General features: G+C 36.9%; 1 protein-coding gene across 2 annotated transcripts in view; it reads left to right on the top strand.

The window, feature by feature from the left end:
• The window catches only part of LOC120770919, a 175,313-nt gene that overhangs the window by 99,705 nt on the left and 55,461 nt on the right, over nt 1–20,147 (top strand). The window contains exons 3-4 of one of the 2 annotated variants that reach the window (XM_040098615.1): nt 2,146–2,305; nt 18,895–18,963. In XM_040098615.1, coding sequence (XP_039954549.1) covers nt 2,146–2,305; nt 18,895–18,963 — 229 coding nt within the window. The remainder of the gene's footprint in view (nt 1–2,145; nt 2,306–18,894; nt 18,964–20,147) is intronic. The other variant, XM_040098616.1, reaches the window with a different exon arrangement.

Below are 20,147 nucleotides of genomic sequence, written 5' to 3'. Positions count from 1 at the left end.
CTACTCTAGTTTCTTTCAAGCAAAAATGGCAGCGAGCTCAGCAAATATTGGTCAACAACCAGCACTTGTGAAGTTACGAAAGCCTTGTGACCCAGAGTGGAACATAAAAGGCACATTGAACTTCTAGCTCTTAACAAAGTACACACCGCCGCAATGATGGGGGTCCGAATTGGACGTTGTCCGATTTGAACTCACGGGGACGCCAACTCAAAGATTCAAGTAAAATTATGAGGTGTAAATATCTCGACACTTTCTTCTTTATTGCCTAGTTTTCGCTAAATTAAGGTTGAAACATCTCAGTAGCCATCCTTTCTACGAACCCGACGTATTGGCTGGAGTTGATATTAGTCATTTCAATAAATTTCTTCGGTCTTTTTGAAACATAACTATACGTATGAGATCTGGGCATAGCAACGACGTCTCTAGCTGTCTAAGTGAGACTCGTTACGCATGAAAAATCAGCCTCTTTACTTAACCTAAAATAGTATGATGAACGAGTTGGACTCATCTAAGTCCTCTATTTGTGGGTAGAATATACTAAGATCGAAAATGGTAGCCAATTAACTCTAAAGTATTGAAAAATGTATTTTAGTTTTGCTGGCAATAATGGCTTTACTTTAATCGCTATAAACACCCTTAAGAGAACACAGCTATATACATTGTCATTAGTCGTTTGGAGAAAGAGTTTCCAGCATCTGTCAGCACTCTGTAATAAACCCATATTTCATGAACCAGAAAACCGTATAGCAACATTAAATATTGTTCTCTTGCCAGAGATTAGAAATAATTTTCAACTTGTCCCCAATTTGTCAAGGCTGCAAACACCATACTGCCTCGGTTCTTATCGCTCTACAACAACACAAACAACATTTACATACTTGACTACACCAATTAACCCATTTACCTTTTTCTTTTGACAATAACAAATAATCGATAATTTGTTAATCCACACATGTGCCGCTCTATTTATGCGTGTCGTGTACGTGTGTGTGTGTGTGTGCGAATGTCTTTGGCTTCAAGAACAGCTGCAATTGTTCTCAATGCACTTCAAATGCGAGCTTATCGACTTATGTGCAACGAAACGTTTATATGCAGACTTAAGAGCAGACATATATGTATATACATATGTATGGTGTTATTATGTATGTACATAAGTATGTAAATATGCAGGCACAGTACTGAAAATAGAAACACTTAAAAAATTGTGTCTAGTAAGCAGTTGTTTGCTGAGATAATCGTCGGGCGATTAATGCCACAAAAGTAGAGCAAACAAGCTTTAGCTTTATAATCAAAATTTTTGGTAAATTATTTACATAAACATACACATACATATATGTACAAATGTATGCATATATTTACTATCAAATGCAAACAAAATTTATTGTCCCACTTAAGATAAATATCACGTTCAGAATATCTTGTTTTAATAAGCATTGACTGTAAAGGGGTTAAATTGAGTAAATAAATAACGGTGTAACTGAAATTTTAAGTACACATGGGTTCACAATATTTTACCTATACTGATTTTTCAAAAAAAATTTAATTATCCAGTTGAATTCAGAGAGCAGATTTTTGAAAGACTTGAAAAAAGTTGTGTTACGGCTTGCTATATCAACTCTTTATATTATACCAGTCTAAGCGATTTATACCAGTTGCATGTTCGATTCACCACAATCCAATTTGTGATTATATATGTATCATTTGAGAGCATATAGCTAAGTTTCTGCTATCTAAAACTAGCATAAACGTTTCTCAACAAAACAATAATAGAAACTTCTAATATTTGCTGTCTTCGAATCACCAAAAGGTAGGGGCAAATCAAAGCAACAAATAACAAGATAAACTGGTATAATGAAAGAGAAATGTAACAGTAAGCTGTTATACGACTCTTCTAAGATACCCATATACCATATATTGAACTAAAGTCAAATGAATATCAACTTCGTTGCTTTCAAATATTTTTGAGGAAAGTGTAAAGTATAAGTGAGTCGTAGAGGACTCTTCTGTATTTAGGATAATACTTCTTGCCTGAAACCGCTGCACTGAGTTGTAGAGGACCCTTCTATTTTTATCATTATTTCTCTCTCCCCGATACTGTTTACCAAATTTAATTTTTCATATTTTTTCTTTACTTGCTTCTTCCAGAACACTAGATATAAAAGAAGAAGATGACGATAAAGACGACATACAGGCGTTTTCTCCACCAACGAATTACATAACGATATCTCAAGGAAAAATCCAGCTAGTACACCAACAGCGCTCGCAAGAAAGTGATATTTCCGATGCGCAAAATCGAAAAGATCGGGTAAGTCTCTATAAAAAAACTGAAAGGGTTATAAACTTGTGTACTAATCTTCAACAACCTTAGAACTAACAATAAAATTAAAAAATAAAAATAAATAAAAAAGTGCATTGATAAGTACTTTTACTGCATTTCCTGTTGTATTTAACCCTTGGCTGCTTAAAGTTTTTCTTTTTCTTTAAAAAGAATTTTGTTGATTTCATTATAGAAGTAATCAATTAGAAAAATCCAACTCTGCATTCGATAATATATTTTTTTGGTTCTACCTGTACACATTTTTATTGGCATTACCATAATATCTAATGAGGGGCTAGCCACTTTCGACTTTTCGTACAAATCACTCAGAACTGTCGCCAGGCTTTTTAAATAATTTAGATAATTTCGAATACTTACTTTACTTACTTTATTATGTGCGAGATCTTGAGGTCTTAATTTCAACCAATTTATCCAAACACTTTCGACTTTAGGTCCAAATCACTCGAAACTATCGATAGGCTTCTGGATGTCTTCTAAAATAATTTCAAATCTCTATATAATTGAAGACTCACCGTTCGTCATATTATTATCTGCGAGGTCTTGAGATTCAAATACTTCATAATTTCAACCAATTTATCCAAGCACTTTCGACTTTAGGTCCAAATTACTCAAAATTATCGACATGCTTCTAGAGATGTCTTGAAATGATTTAAATAATTTCTATTTAGTCGAAGACCCGCTGATCACTAAATTTTTATATGAGAGGTCTTGAGACTCATGCAGCTATTAATTTTAACCAATGGAAATCTAAATTCGCCTGCATTCTACTCCACTTATTTTAAAACGTTTATGAAAACTACAATTTGAGCTGAAAATTCCAGCATTTGAACACCTCAAAGGAGATGTTCCCTTCCTTCTAACCATAAAAACTTCCAAACTCGATGGATATGTCTTAGTATTCTTTACATACTTCTCCCGGATCAATTTTGTTCAGTAGCCATAAAGTTCTATAAAAATCTTATTCTTGAAAAATCTGTATATCTCAAAATTTTTTATATGAAAAACTGATTTTGATTTCGATTGCCTCTGAGTTCAGAAGATTTACACTACTATTATGCCTAGGAGAAATCGTTAACTACTTTGCTAGCGATATACATATGTATATGTACTTAAGAAACTTTCTGTCATGTGAAAGCAGAGGAAAGCTCTCTTTTAGACCATTACTAGCCTTGACTAAAGAAACCAATGCCAGATACATATTATTTTTTTATACCGTATTTTCCTATAGAGATGATATGATTTCTAAGTGTCGTTTTGACCATTTTTAATCTGATGATCTGTCCACCTTTCGTCCACCTGTACTCGTTATTCGTCGAATTGTTGGAAATTTCGGGAGTCCATTTTCTTTACATAATGTTCCAAGTGCCAATAAGACAAAGAACGGCTCTAAGTAATGAAAATATTGCTGCCGTTCAAGCAAGTCTTCAAGAAGACCGTAATTTGTCGATTCCAAGGCGTTCTCAAGAGTTTGAACCGTCTCAAAACGCAATCTGACGAATTTTCAAAAAGGATTTAGACGCGCATCTATATAAAATTGTGCGCACTCAAGAACTGAAGCCATTGAATTAACGTAAACGTCGTGAATTTGCTGATTTTGCCTTGGAACAACTTGAAAACGATAACGATTTTTTTAAGAAAATCAACTTCTCCGATTAGACTCACTTTCATCTGAGTGGTGCGGAAAATAAAACTGTCGATTCCGGTGCGAAGAAAATTCACAAATTATTCATGAACAGCCATTACATTCACCTAAATTTACAGTTTGTTGTGGTTTTTGGTCTGATGGAGTCTTCATACCATTCGTACTTCTTTCGAAATGGACCTGGTGATGCCGTTACTGTCAAAAGCGGTATAAATCGATAAAACCCAATTTTTTAGGGCCGCAATTGGAAGAAGTTGATCTTGACAACATCCGGTTCCAACAAGACGTGGCTACGTGCCACACAGCACGTGCAACAACTGAATTATTACAAGAAAAATTGGAGTTTCGATTATTTTGAGAAATTATGACATTGAATGGCTCAAGGAGTTGTGATTTAAAAACTTGATTTAGTGGAAAAAGTACTCAAAAATTGAGTTCATCGAATTTGTTCCTGTAAAAGAAGTTGTGGAAGCCCTTTGAACGATGTTATATTCAGAACCTAATTGTATCGAAGAATTATTGTTTTTTTTTAAGAAATCATATCACATTCTCTCTGCGGACTTTATTCTTCGTAGACAATATTTTTCAAAAATGTAGTCTTTCATTAGTGATGCGGACTTTTATCTACCTTTATTTTTCGTAACACAATTTTATTTGAATTATTTTCACTGAAGAGTGCTAAGGTCACATAACCCAGCTAATAAAAATGTCTAAAAATAAATTACTTCATTCGGAAAAAATTTCAATATTCACTAAATAAACTTCCTCATCTTCGATTGTCAAACCAGAACTTGTCAATGCGCTTTTTATAATAAGTAAATGCAGATTTGAGTAATAAACTAATACATGTATAATCAAGAGTATCTTTCAAGAGTAGTGCTTTTGTAGTTTGTATGCGGTTTGGGTAAATTATGGTAATTATGCTTATTGTAATTACATTTAAAAGTGGTAATTGTAGCTAATGACATGGTATGGGTGTTATCAAATATTTATGTAAATTTGTATATACACATACATACTTACATGTATAAATTGGGTAAAAAATGTTTATTTTCAGCTTTTTAGAATTCCAAAAGCAAATATTTTCTAATTATAGCTCCAAGTAATTACCCGCTTAATAGTTAAAGCTGTTTTCATGTAAATCAACACAATTCATTTGTTTAAAGGTGTCGGTTGCTGCATTATAAATAACTCACTTAATTTATGCAATTACACTGTGCTGCATAAAAAAGTGGTCAGCTTGGCGACAAGTGATTTCGGAAAAATATTTATGTGGCGTTCGGTGTTGGTAAAAAAAAAATTTGTTTGATTGAGTAACACTACAACTTCAAAGAATTTATAATTTTTATACTCTCGCAACAAAGTTGCTAAGGAGAGTATTATAGTTTTGTTCACATAACGGTTGTTTGTAAGTGTTAATACTAAAAGAGTCAGATATAGAGTTATATATACCAAAGTGATTAGGGTGACGAGTAGAGTTGAAATCCGGATGTCTGTCTGTCCGTCCGTCCGTCCGTCCGTGCAAGCTGTAACTTGAGTAAAAATTGAGATATCATGATGAAACTTGGTACACGTATTTCTTGACTCCATAAGAAGGTTAAGTTCGAAGATGGGCAAAATCGGCCAACTGCCACGCCCACAAAATGGCGGAAACCGAAAACCTATAAAGTGTCATAACTAAGCCATAAATAAAGATATTAAAGTGAAATTTGGCACAAAGGATTGCATTAGGGAGGGGCATATTTGGACGCAATTGTTTTGGAAAAGTGGGCGTGGCCCCGCCCCCTATTAAGTTTTTTGTACATATCTCGGAAACTACTATAGCTATGTCAACCAAGGTCTACAAAGTCGTTTTCTTCAGACATTTCCATATACAGTTCAAAAATGGAAGAAATCGGATAATAACCACGCCCACCTCCCATACAAAGGTTATGTTGAAAATCACTAAAAGTGCGTTAACCGACTAACAAAAAACGTCAGAAACACTAAATTTTACGGAAGAAATTGCAGAAGGAAGCTGCACCCAGGCTGTTTTTAAAGATTGAAAATGGGCGTGGCGTCGCCCACTTATGGACCAAAAACCATATCTCGGGAACTACTTGACCGATTTCAATGAAATTCGGCATATAATATTTTCTTAACACCCTGATGACATGTACGAAATATGGGTGAAATCGGTTCACAACCACGCCTTCTTCCAATGTAACGCTATTTTGAATTCCATCTGATGCCTTCTCTGTATAATATACATATACATATATGTTAGGAACCAATGATGATAGCGGAATAAAACTTTACACAAATACGGTATTTGAAAAATATGTAAATGACTGATAATGAAATCTCGATTATCACTTTATCGTGCGAGAGTATAAAATGTTCGGTGACACCCGAACTTAGCCCTTCCTTACTTGTTTTATGTTATGTTTAAAATGTCAGATTCTCTGGTCTTAATAATTATTCTGCGGTTATCAGCTTTTAATGAATGTCAATGCGTTTGGTAATGATACATATTATTCTACATCGCTTTGAAAATTTATGAAACACCACCAAAAGGTCCATTCAAGGATGTCAATAACTGCTAAAACCATCTGTGAAGGCACTCAACCGCATACTTACATGTAAAGGGTTATCCCTTTCGAGGTTCCCTACCTTTTTCTAAAGAAAAAATATATAAACTTCAAATTTATTGGGGAATGTTTATCATCATTCTAAAGAACATTTTTTGGCATTTATTTTTTTAAGATTATCTCTTTCAAATGTTGGTATCAAATGGCCCATCCGTTGAGTCCTATTTGCAATGACTCGTTCGAGCATTTCGAGTGGTAACTAACACGCATTATGCTTTGCCAAAAGACCTGAAATGAATAAGAATTGTCTGCATAGACTTACACTTTACATATCCACACCACAGCAAACTATTCTTTTTCCTGAATGAAATGGCTGCTCTTGAACCTCTTCAGGTTGCTCTTCGTCAAAAATGCGACAATTTTGCTTGTTTACATACCCATTGAGCTCGAAATGGACCTCATCGTTGATCAAAATTTGACTCAGGTCTTTTTGGAACTTTTCAAGAGCCCCATAGAGCGAAGTGATGTCCCTTGCGATGGTCGAGCGGCTTCAGTTCTTGGCAATCTGTATTTTGTACGCTTTCAATTTAAGACCTCGTCAGTCCGAGTTGCTGCGAAAGGCGCCATATCGACTCCCCACGGTCTTCGTCTACACTCTCAGCTACAGCTGCTATATGTATATTCTTCACTGCATGCTGAACGTGGTCTATTCGGTCGAATATTATCTAATAATGAATGCTGGGTCTCAAGAGGGGTGAAGGTGTTGCGAATAATACGCACAGTAATCCGATTACGTTGACCATAAGCTGAGCGAAGCGCGCAAAATACGTTCTTTACTGAACATGAGTTTTCATAATAAGTCCTTCCAAGATGAAATAGCAAACAATACTGAACAAAAATAACGTAAAACTTTGACACGACTGACGCGAGTTCTATCAAAGAAAGGCTATTGAAATAAGTACCTCCACTTGATCTAATGTCACATGTTTCTAAATTTTTTAGACAAATATTTCTATAAGGCACTTTGACCTGCTACTCTTCAGATCTCTTGAATCACTAATTACGAAGGTAGCGTGAATTTTCCTTAAAAGAAGTATTTTACCAGAATAACTCTGCAAAATAACAGATAATACCGAACATCCAGTCTTTACTGAACTGATTCGAAAAAAATTTATTTAGCGCTTAAACAGTTGTAAGAACTCTTTTTCTATTAAAGCATATTGTTCCGCTCTCAACTGCTTCATCAGTGCTTAGCACGGTGGTTATAGTATTACTGACACTATTAACAAAAATGTCAGATGTTACTACATTATAAGTCACCTATCGGTTAGTTACCCAATAGCGCTACCAGATATTTCGGTTAAAATGTCTATGATTTCATTAAGATCCAATTGACAATTCTAACCGAAACTCTTGTGTACATATGATAGATCATCTCTTCCTTATACATAGGCCTTATGAGTTGTACGGTGTTTACGTGTTAGTTTCCGCGCTATTCCTTTCAATGTATTGGAGTTTCGGAAGCCGTGACTTGCCGTTTAAAACTGTGGTCCCATTGTAACGACTGTTAGAGATTTTTTACTAACTTATCTATACCAACTCTTAAATACCTGCTTAACGGGGGTTTGGCACGTAAGTTATGGGGATTCAGCCTTAAACATCAAATCTTCCACACTTCAGTCTTCACTGAGGAAATTCCCTTGCTTGATCTCACATAACTATCTTTCTTGTCTGGGTTAAGAGGATAATTTAATCAAAAAGAAATGAAGATGACTTTTGAGTTGGATTTTAACAAAACCAAGTGTAAATCTGCACAGCTCGGGTGTTACAAACTTCGTGGTAAGCTTAATATACCCTGCTCAGGATGTAAATGATATTGTAGCCATAATCACTAAAAAGCAATGCTGTTCGCATTCAATGTGCTGTAGACTTCAATTTTATATGTATTTATGTCTTTAAGGCTTTTTAATCGCCTCTACAATCTCTACGCTTTTCGGCGCTCAAGCCAAAAGTGTCACTTACGCCATAAGTATAACCCCCGAGTCATTAGTTAACCTTCAATAATTTCAAGATTGTGTAGAACACAACTAGGTTAATTACACATTTATTTACTTGAAATGATGAGTGACTTGCTTTACCTCATTAAATAACTAATTTAGCATGGAGAAGAGCCACTAACTTTATGAGAGAGATGCACAAAGCGAGCTGATACCAAATACAATCATAATAACACACAGTTATGCCTTAACCCTTTAACATTTCTACACATCTAACGGTAAAAATATGATTACTAGAGTACACATAACACAAAAACAACAGCAATTCCACGCAACAACAAAAAAGTTTAGAATACATACTACAAAGGAAAAGGGGTGTAAATATGTAGAGTTTGAAATTAAAAATTGAAAAAAGTGTCAGAAAAAACATAAAAAATGCAGAAGAAAAGTATAATCTCAATTGCAACCGACATTTGAGGCAAGCGCAGTCAACGAGCAGCAACAACAACCATATACATACAATAGCCAACACTGTAATTAGAACGAGGCGAGATTTTATGTTTCGTGGGCATGACATGCAACTTGGGGCAAGAACACCTGTGTTTCATTTCGAGTATGCACAAACATACAAAAATGCTTATAGTATATATGCATGTATGTATTATACTTATATATTAATATGTGTTATACGTACATATATGCCTACATGCAATGTAATGCCTATATGCAACTGAGCTATAGGTTTTTATGTGTACTTCTTGGCTCATAATTCCATAGCCATTATACTTGTATACAAATCTTCATATGTATAGGTATGCATTTGGACCTCTTGCCGCGTCTCGCATGCTGTTTGATGTCAGTCTGCCGATAAAAAACTCGAACGTCTAATACATCATAGTCACAATCGCTTACAACGCTCCCACATGCAGGCTTGGTGTCTTGGCTCGCATGCGTTATTCTCTAACTGTTCATTCGAATAATAATTTATAAAAAAAGTTATATTCTTTAAAAGAATTATATTCATGTGAACTTTTGAACTTGAGCAACGCTGCTTGATAATCACTCAGAATATTCTTTCACTTTGTTCAAAAAGCAATTAACTGGCAATAAGGTGGTTTTGTATTGAATATACAGTCATCATTCTTTTCATAATAAGCTTATGAAAAATTATGATAAATCTGAAAAGTCGTCGATTACACATTTTATATGATTTGTCACGGTATTACCTGCAGCTTTGGTGGTGTGGACAGTCAGAAAACGGCGGGTGTTACTACTATGGTCAAAAAATAGTGAGACCCTGTTCATAATTTTAAAATTCTTTCTTTATTTCTCAAAATGTATGTAGGCCCCTCAAAGTATTCCGCCTTGTCCCCAATATACTTTTGCCAACTTTTCACGAATCCTTGAAACAGTTTTTAAAGTCAATTTCCCGATTAGCCTTTAATGCGCATAGCGGTTCACGTTTAAGGTCTTCAATTGACTCAAAACAGCTTCCCCGGAGCGATCGTTTGAATTTACTGAATAGTTGGAGGTCACATGGAGCCAGATCAGGTGAATACGGTGGTTGAGGCACGATATTTGTTGAAAAATTGGGGAAAAACTCACGAAGAAAAAATGCAGTATGCGACGGTGCATTATCGTGATGCAAAAACCAAGAGTTGTCGTCCCATAATTCCAGCCTCTTTTTACGAATAACACGCATATAGTATTCCTTGTTGACAGTTTGACCGATGCGGAGTGCACCACACCTCGATAATCGAACGCTTTGACGTAATTTTTCGGCTTCAGCTCACTTTTGTCACGATATTTGACAGAGTCTGTTTCCGGGTCGTAAGCATACATCTAAGGCACAGCGCCAGTACATTTCATGACATCCTAGAAACCATTGTTTCAATCAAAAACACTTGCTCGCGACAAACAATTATCACCGATGATCTTTTCCATCATTCTGAAGGTTTTAATCCCGTACACAAAATTGAATGGAACTTCTTGGTTGAATAATTTCACTCATCGTAGAAATCGCCGAATGTGCGTTTTGTACTTCAGAAAGACAAGCGTGTACTAAACACTAATGATTATTTTGATGTGACATTTTTCACAGAGATCACTGACAGTCATGCCAATCTAGAAAAACAACGGCATGAGCAGTGCTCATTACCAAAATTGATTGCTCTCAGAACAGCCTCTCATATGATTCAGAAAGTGTGATACATATGAGTTTAATGCAAATGAAAAATCTAATTCAGTTATAACATCAATAAAAAAACTGGGACAAGTAAATCTCACAGGCTTCTCTTGAAACCAACTTTACTCCATTAAAGGAGTTTTGCATTGACCGAAACAAATAAAAGTACGACTGTGAAAGGTCAGGGCTATATGGTGGATGTAGCAAAACTTCCCAGCCAAGTTCTCCCAGTTTTTGCCGAGTCATCAAAGATGTGTGTGGTCTAGCGTTGTCCTGATGGAAGACAAAGCCCTTTCTGTTGATCAGTTCTGGCCGTTTTTTTGGATTGATTGCTTCAATTAAAATGTAGAATCAATCCTTTAACTAGGTTGGAGCAGCTCATAGTGGAAGATTCCTTTCCAATCCCACCAAAAACTCAGCATAACTTTTTGAGGCGTCAATCCTGACTTTGCGACCATTTGTTGAGCTTCACCATGCTTGAACCATGATCTTTTTCGCACATTATTGTCGTATTTGATCCACTTTTCGTCTCCTGTTACCATTCGCTTCAGAAATGGTTCGATTTCATTTCGTTTCAGCAAAGAATTGCAGATGTTAATTCGGTTCATTAAATTTTTAACAGACAATTCATGTGGTACCCAAACATCGAGCTTCTTTTTGTAGTCAGCTTTTTTTAAATGGTTCAAAATCATTTGATGATGAATGTTAAGTTCCTTAGCGATGTCATGGCTGCTTATGTGACGGTTCTGGTCAATCTTTTTCATAATTTCATCGACTTTTTCAACGATAGGTCGACCAGAGCGAGGTGCATCTTTCACATCGAAATTTCCAGAACGGAAGTGAGCGAACAATTGTTGTGCTACACGAACTGATACAACATCGACTCTGTAAAGTTCACAAATTTCATTGAAGGCTTGCGTGGCATTCTTCCCATTTTTATGCAAAAATTTCAAAATATAGCGAATTTGGTCATTATTTTTACTAATTTTTTAACGGCTGTAACTTTTTTTCAACTTCCCCTAATTTAATTTTATTTTTGGTTAAATGAAGCTTAAAATCTCACCTTTCCAACCATAATATCACATGACGCTCTTCCAACATTTCGATACCGACTCGATAGTCTGAAGCTTGAAAGACTTTAAACTAGTTTGGATTTACTGTATTGGATGTTACAACCTAACAAGGTTCAAAGACGTGATCTGCGGAAACAAATTCTATATCCTTGTCGCTTTCTACATTGAGCACTGCAGGCTCAAGCAGCACCGGTCCTATATGGCATGATTTCTTGTGCAAACTGCGGGTTTTGCGATCTGATTCTAGATTGCACAGCAATTTTTAGACGCAGGTTCAAAGCCTTTAGATCCTTTAATGTGGATAGGGATTACATAACCTTAATAGCGTTCAGCAAGTTCCTGGAATTCGTCAGAGTTCTGGGCCTTTGGGAATCCATTTGTAGGAGAGAGCACACTAGACCCTAAGTCGTGGTGCAAACCTTTTCTTATTTCTATTTCCTACCCGAACTTATCCCTTCCTGCCGTGTTTTCCATTTCTAAAGAAGAATAGCAGAGATAGCATCAAATTGAGGTTTATAACTTCCCAAATGTTAGCTGAAGTGCGATGAAGCTTTGACTTCATTCCAGTTAGGGTTAGATTTGTTAGTGATCGAAATGCGTGTGTACAATCAGGCGAACTCTCAGCCAATCCAAACGCTTCTCAGCTCATGGAATACAAGTAAAGGATGATCCATTTCGAAGTTATCGATTTTTATTTTTAAGAAAAAACACAGAAACTCCAAACTTAATGGGGAATGTTTATTATCATTGATTCGTTGATATCTCTTCAGGTTGCTCTTCGTCCCAAATGCGGCAATTTTACTTGCTTACATACCCATTGAGCCAGAAATGGACTTCATAAGCTGAACAAAATTTGGTCAGCAAACGGTGGAACTTTTTGGATCTTTTCAAGAGCCCATAGAGCGAAGCGATGTCGCTTGAGAAGGTCGGCGGCTTCAGTTCTTGCACAAGCTGTATTTTGTACGTTTTCAATTTAAGATCTCGACATAAAATGCCCAAGTCGTTCCATACGTCAGTCCGAGTTGCTGCGAGCGGTGTCGAATCGACTCTCCACGGTCTTCCTCTACTAGGATTACCCGTTATATGAGTAATTCAGGAATTATATTGAGTCCTCAAAGCCTAACAAAAAGCTGTCTCTAAGCATGTTGCCAACAAAAACACTAAACTCGTTCGCACGATGGCCGATTGAGCAATACTTCTCTTATACACACATACACACATACATATTGCAAAATATCTCAGCAGATAAGTGGAGTGTTAAAACGTCAAATGCCATTGATTAAATATTTGAACAAAAATGTGAAAATTAATAAATGGATTGCGAAATACGCAGCCAAAATACCACACTGCATTCACGCATACTTATTGGCTGTTCATATAGAATGCTCCGATTAGCAACTAAGCTCTTAGGTAACACACATCTATATATTATATAATACAATGGTGTGTCTGTGCGTGTATGCGTTGCCAGTGCAGTGCAATTACAGCAGAGCTCACCTGAAACGCGTTAACTGCTCGTATTTAGCAATCAAAAGCAAACAACTGACGCGCATACGCAACAACAACAACAGCACACTAGCAAACAACTGCAGTTGCAGGTAACGACTTAACAAGACCACTGACAATGAGCTGATTGTGGTAGACACGCAATATGCCTTTGTATACTTAATGCTTATTGATGCAGTAGCAACAGCAACAACAACAAAAACAACAGCTACAGCAATACATGCAACAGCAACAATGACGGCGGCGGAAATCGCATTGACGTTCGCAGCCACCACACTAAGCCTTAGTCAGCCAACTAGTTAGTTAGTATTTTTATTTGCGTGTATGTGTCTGTGTGTGTGGCGCTGCTTGGTTTCACCAGCTCCAACGTCACTCCGTATTAGGCCAAGTCCAGACAATGCAATACGTTTGTGGCACTCTAAATGGCTGTTCGTCGTGCAGTGGGGTGTTTGCGCATGCGCACAAGCGCAGATTTGCCGCAATCGCTGCCGTAGTGTTGTTGTTGTTCATATTAAGTACTGAAGCTGTGTTCTGCTAGACAATTGCTGCTTTCTACTCGCACTATGCAATTACAGTGCGGCATTAGTTGCAGCTGCCGCAAATTGTGGGGCTTAAGTGGTCGCAAGCATGCGTGCCTATTGTTCATATAGGGTGCTACATAAGAAGTATTTTCGAAGCTCCTCGTTATTTGGGTTGTGACTGCGCTTTATCCCATGAAATTCATAAAAAGTCAATGATATATCAAACAGCAATGAGATATCGAACAAAACTTATTTCCAAAGTCCACCAAGGTCCACATATTTTTCAAAGTCTGCCAAGGTTCAAACAGGTTTTAAAGTCCACCAAGGTCCAAACTTGTTTTCAAGATCCACCAATCTTCATACATGTTTCAAAATCTATCAAGGTTCAAACATGTTTCCAAGGTCCATCAAGGACCTCATATTTTTCAAGGTCCGCCAAAGTCCACACAAAATTCAAAGTCTACCAAAGTTCAAACAGGTTTCAAAGTCCACCAAGGTCCAAACTTGTTTTCAAGATCCACCAATTTTCATACATGTTTCAGATTCCAACAAGGTTCAAACATGTTTCCAAGGTCCAAATATGTTTCAAAGTCCGCTAAGGTTTTCACACGTCTCAAAGTCCACAAAGGTCCAAACATGTTTCAAATTCCCACAAGTTTCAAACATGTTTCCATGGTCAAAACATGATTCAATGTGTACCAAGGTCCATATTTCTTTCCAAGATCCACTAAGGTTCATCCACGTTTCAACATCCATGAAAGTCCAAACATGTTTTCAAGGTCCATCAAAGCCTACATATGTCTCAAAGTCCACCAAGGTCCAAACATGTTTCTATCAAAGTTCACATATGTTACAAAGTCCAATAAGGTTCACACTTGTTTCCAAGGTCCAAACTTGTTCCAAATTGCACCAAGGTCCAAACTTGCTTCCAAGGTTCATCAAGATCCACACATGTTGTAAAGTCCACCGAAGTCCAAACACATTTCGAAGGTCCATCAAAACTCCAAACATGTTTCAAAGTGCATCAAGGTTAAAATTTGTTTCCAATGTCCATCCTGGTCCATCAAGATTCAAACTTGTTTCCAACGTCCATATTTTCTATCCTAAAAATACCATAAGAGAGCACCAATCGGGTTTGAATGTGGTATTTGGTCCAAGAACTGACCAGAGCAATACCAGAAATTCCAGAAGGTTTGCGACTCTTTGAACTTAAGGTACTTCATTAAGTCCAATTATTCGACCTGTTACGATCTTCGCCATGCAAATGTTTCACAAAGACCTCAAATAATTTACTTAGAACCAACTTAAGACACGCGAGCTATCTACTTCGTTACCTTGTCTTTTCAGCTGGAGCGCTAAAAATATTACAGTTTTCAAAAATCTTCTTGAAAAGTCTTCTCGTCTGACCCAGTAATCTTTCATCCCGGAAGCTATGTTATCCCTCATTATAGATCCCTCATTATAGAATCGATACACGCGGGCTGTCTAGCCTTTGCTTTTTCAGCTGGAGCCCTAGCAGAAGCCCAAAGTTGACAACAGTTCTTCTTAAAGAGTATTTTTTCCTTACCCAGTTGTTTTTATAACAGCCACATACAAGGCGAATGTCCTAGGTAGAGTCTTAAAAAGCTGTTAACAAGTTATCTCTGACGTAAGCCAACTGAGTCTGCCACATAAGCGGCATTATAGTCCAAAATAATTGGAATCTTTACAATTTCAATAACCCATGCATTGTCTATATGACGATCTGGACGAAGAGTGGTAAAGAAAATCAAAACCCGATGTAACGAGCTACATACCTGGGTGCAAAACTGCAAAAGTTATGTGTAAAATCGGAAGATCGGAAGTACACAAAATTCGTATTGGCAATAGACAGAAGAGACTGTAAGAACATGATCAGAATACTAACTGGTCACTATCTGGTGGCGACACACGCCGGCAGAATGGGCGGACAAATCGAGAAGACTGCAAGAAATGTCTAGAGCAAGGCACCAGAGAAACAATGGAGCGACTTTTGTACACTTATCCTGCATTGACAATAATACGTTGTAAGCATCTGGGGTCCCCACGGTATGATCCACTGGCAGAGGTATTGGTATTGAGGCCACAGAGTATTTTGAAGTTCGCATCAAGCGCAGGCATCCTAGAGGATGACTACTCTTCATGGACGATGTAACTGAACTCCATTTGGTATCGTAAAGGACCAAAACTTTTCTATGAATGGCTCATTCTTTTCTACCCTACAGAGTAACCTAACCTACACTTTCAGTAGAAAATTATGTTAATTTTTTTGCCGGAAACTACAATATACACCACCCTGTATATCAAAGAACCTTTGTAGATGCTTTGAATATTTGCTTGCAGACTTTACTGCCTGGCTTTGTTGACTCTTTGATCCCTGTAATTTCACTAATAGCTCGCTGGCGCGCATTTATCAGACCCACTAACAAGTAGTTGTTTTCGTGCCGACCAGCAATAGTAGCAACAGTTGTAGGGTCTACACTTTCTCATAAGATCAAAGAAATAACTACGCCACTAAAATTCGCACAAAAATCGCGACAATGAAAAGTATCCTAAGCTACCGGCCGCTCCGAATGCGCGGTCACGTTCGCGGTCCGACCACTGAACAGGCGCTGGTCTTCGCTGCCAGTGATTGCTGCAATATTCTTTTTCTTTTGATTTCCAGATATGCACTTTTTCTCCTTGCGCTGCCCACTAGCACTTTTATTCTTACACACTCGTATACATACTCGATAACATATGCCAGTTGAACTTGAATGGACTCGACCGTCGACCGTCGGCCGGTAGCGCAACTTTATTGCCTCACTATGACGCACTTTACGCTTTGATTGTACGCAAGTTCATTGCCCTGCAGACGCATAACACACGGACGCAGTGCAGCGGTGCGTGGCGCACATGCGGTTTGGTGGTTGTTCTTATGCGTGTGAACGCTGACCGGCCGACCACTTGTGCGCATGTGCAGTACGTTTTGTGGCCGATAATGCTGAATTTTATATATTGAATGCATGCGAACTTATAAATATTTATGATGTGCACGCGAATACATCTTAATACTTCCTTTAACCATTTATAGCTGCATAACAGAGCCGTACTTGACCAGCGGCTACTCAGAAATCTGAATGGAAATTGTATATTATTTCTCAGATAGTAAAAAGAGAATTACAACTGGTATAAAACAAGCAGAAACGTTAACTTTGGCTACGTCGAAGCTTTAATACCCTTCACAGCTGCATTTTTTATGGCATAAAAGGTTATAAAATGATCTCTGACTTGATTTTGATCGGTCAGTTTGTGTGACAGCTATATGCTACATTGATCCGATCTGAGCAATATGTTTGCAAACTGTAGCCTTGCCTTGTACATTTTTTCTTTCCCCATAGACTTTAGACTTTACATATCCTCACAGAAAAAGTCTAACGGTATGATATCATACGATCCTCGTGACCAATCGACCGCCCTAAAAAGTGAAATTATCTGCACACCGAAGTGTTCTCTCAATAAATCCATTGATTGATGCGATGTGTCGGAAGTAGCGTCGTCTTGTTGAAACCAAATGTCGCATCATGAACTTCAATTTCGGCCATCAAATAGTCGTTTATAATGGTGAAATAACAGTTGCCATTGAGGATTACACTCTCAGCGGCATCATTTTTGAAGAAATATTGATCCATTTTTCCACCGGCCCACAAACCACATAAAACCGTTGTTTTTTCTGGATGAAATTACAGCTCCTGCATCTCCTCAGGTTGTCAATTTTGTTTATTTACAAAACCATTGAGCAAGAAATGGGTCTCGATGTAAAAAATTTGCCTTAAAAACGTCGGATCTTCTTCGAACTTTTCAAGAGCCCATAGATTGAAGCGATGTTGCTAGTGAAGGTCGAGCGGCTTCAGTTGTATTTTATGCGCTTTTAATTTAAGAGCTCGACGTAAAATGCACCAAGTCGTTCCATACGTCAGCCCAAATCGAAGTGCCACACAATACTGAACAAAATTAACATGAGAGCTTGACACGACTCACGCGTGATCTGTCAAAAAAAGGCTATTGAAAAAAGTACCTCTACTTGGATCACCCGTTATATATTTTCTCCAAGTTTCTAGGTTTACCATAGGACCTGAAACACAAATTATATTTTAGTTTATTTGAAGGTAAAGATTTTATTTGTCTCCAGTAACGATAGATCTCCTAGTGGGTCACACAACATTTAACTTCAGTTTGTGTTCCTCTAAACACTTGGGGCCCCTTGAGAGTGGGCTTATATTATTCAAGATTTATATTTTATACCCATAGTTCCCTAATTGTAATCTATAATTATAAACAATTTGAAAGTATTAATTGAAAATGAAGAAAAAAACTGTCGAGTACGTATTTTGAAAGCCTTAATCTGTTTATAAAACAGTGTATTATATATCTTCTCTATAAAATCTCTAATAAAATCAATGTCGAATAAAAAAACCGATTGTTATAACGAAAGCTAAAGTTGGACCTCTGTAAATTTCGGTAGAACCAGTAGTAGTATTATTAGAACCTTTCTTACATAAATCAAAAGTACCATAAGTATAGAAAATCCCTATAAAAATTGTGGTATCAGTATCTGTAGCCGCTTCTTCATGGTCTCAGAAAAACATTAGTGTCACGCTTCCTCATCTGTCGTTTTTGTATGTACATAACCTCACCACGGTCATGGTCCTTAGAGGCATTTGCACTCAACCATTAATTTTAAACAACATGCAACATTCACACATACATACATACATATATACACATACATACATACATGTATTTACATCAGTTTTAATTTTCATTTTGTGTATAATTCGGTGTCACTCACAACAACAACAATCGCAACACAGATTGGTGCAAACATACACATATTCGGTCAAGTTCACAGTCAAAAAACAAAAATAAATATTAATAAAATCACATAACCTAAAATGTAAACTTTAGTATTTAATTTGTGTAACGAAATTTCATTTGAACTCATCGTTTATTGTTTTGCTATCTCTGGCACTCTCTTTCTCTCTCTTTTCTGCTCTCTTCGCAGGAGGTACTGGAAAATCGGATTGTCGAACTAGAAGAAGCGCTTTCCCACTTGCAGGAAAGATTTAATAATGTGAGTACCGTAGCATTTGTTCGTTATAGTGCTAAAACAAAGTAATGAAAAAATAATAAAACCAAAAAAATAATAATAATAATAATAACAAAACAAAATAGCAGTTAGTGAAAGCAAGTACGCACAAAATAAGTAGAAAAGGCTAAACGGTCAACGGGCGAGCGAATTTCGCATTAGAACCCATACAATTGCTAACGAAGCGCGCTTATAGGCGCCGTCGACGTCAAAGTGTCAATGCGGCTGACAGCGAAGGCGATGAACGACGAACAATTGCCGATAACGGACAGATAACAACTTCGACCAAACATACTTTCGTAAATAACTGTCGACGGACAGGTCTGCATAGAACTCGTTTATAACGTGCCGAAGTTCGAATTGAATTAAAGTGAGAATAAAAACACACACACACAGAGACACACTTTCCTTCGCAGATTCATTACATTTATGTTGTTTGCACACCCAGTAGTAAAAAAAAAGTTAGTGCGGGAGAGAAAGCTTTAAAATGAGCCTTGAAAAATTTCAAAATTTCTGTTTTTAATTATAAATATTTTTAGTTTCTAAATTTTCTATTATTATTTTTTTAGTTTTTTTCATTATTTTTTATTTCTCTAAATTTTATTTTATTTCTTGTTTATTATTTTTGACTAAATAAATTTTGATATTTACATATATAGCCTGAATAGGGTATGTTAAGTCTGTCACGCTGTTTGTAGTACAATAAACCAAGCGTCGGAGACCCTAAAAAATATATGTGTAGGTGATCAGCGCGACGAACGGAGTCAATTCAGCCATATCCGCCTGTCTGTCCCTCAGTCTGTATATATGCGAACGGCGGGACTAGCAGATTTTGAGATATCTCTGAAAAGCACCGGTTTTTTTCTCACCAAAAAGCTGCTTATTCGTCGGAACGACCGATTTCGGACCAATATAGCATATAACTGCCATATAAAGTGATCTATCGGAATCAGATCGTCTTGTATGGAAAGTTTTTTTCATTTGACGAGATATCTTCACAAAATTTGGCATGGGTTGCAATGCTGTAAAAGCCGAATAACTTCTTCAATTCGAGTCACTAAAGCATATATATATATACATATATATACATATATTCTGTCATTCGAACCGACAAATCAAAGTACTTGCAAGGAGTCTTTGCATTTGTGAAAGTTATTGTAGCTTAACAC

The sequence above is a fragment of the Bactrocera tryoni genome, chromosome 3 (genome assembly GCF_016617805.1).
Source record: "Bactrocera tryoni isolate S06 chromosome 3, CSIRO_BtryS06_freeze2, whole genome shotgun sequence".
NCBI classification, from domain to species: Eukaryota; Metazoa; Arthropoda; class Insecta; order Diptera; family Tephritidae; genus Bactrocera; species Bactrocera tryoni.
This window is presented reverse-complemented; position numbering and strand designations above follow the sequence as displayed.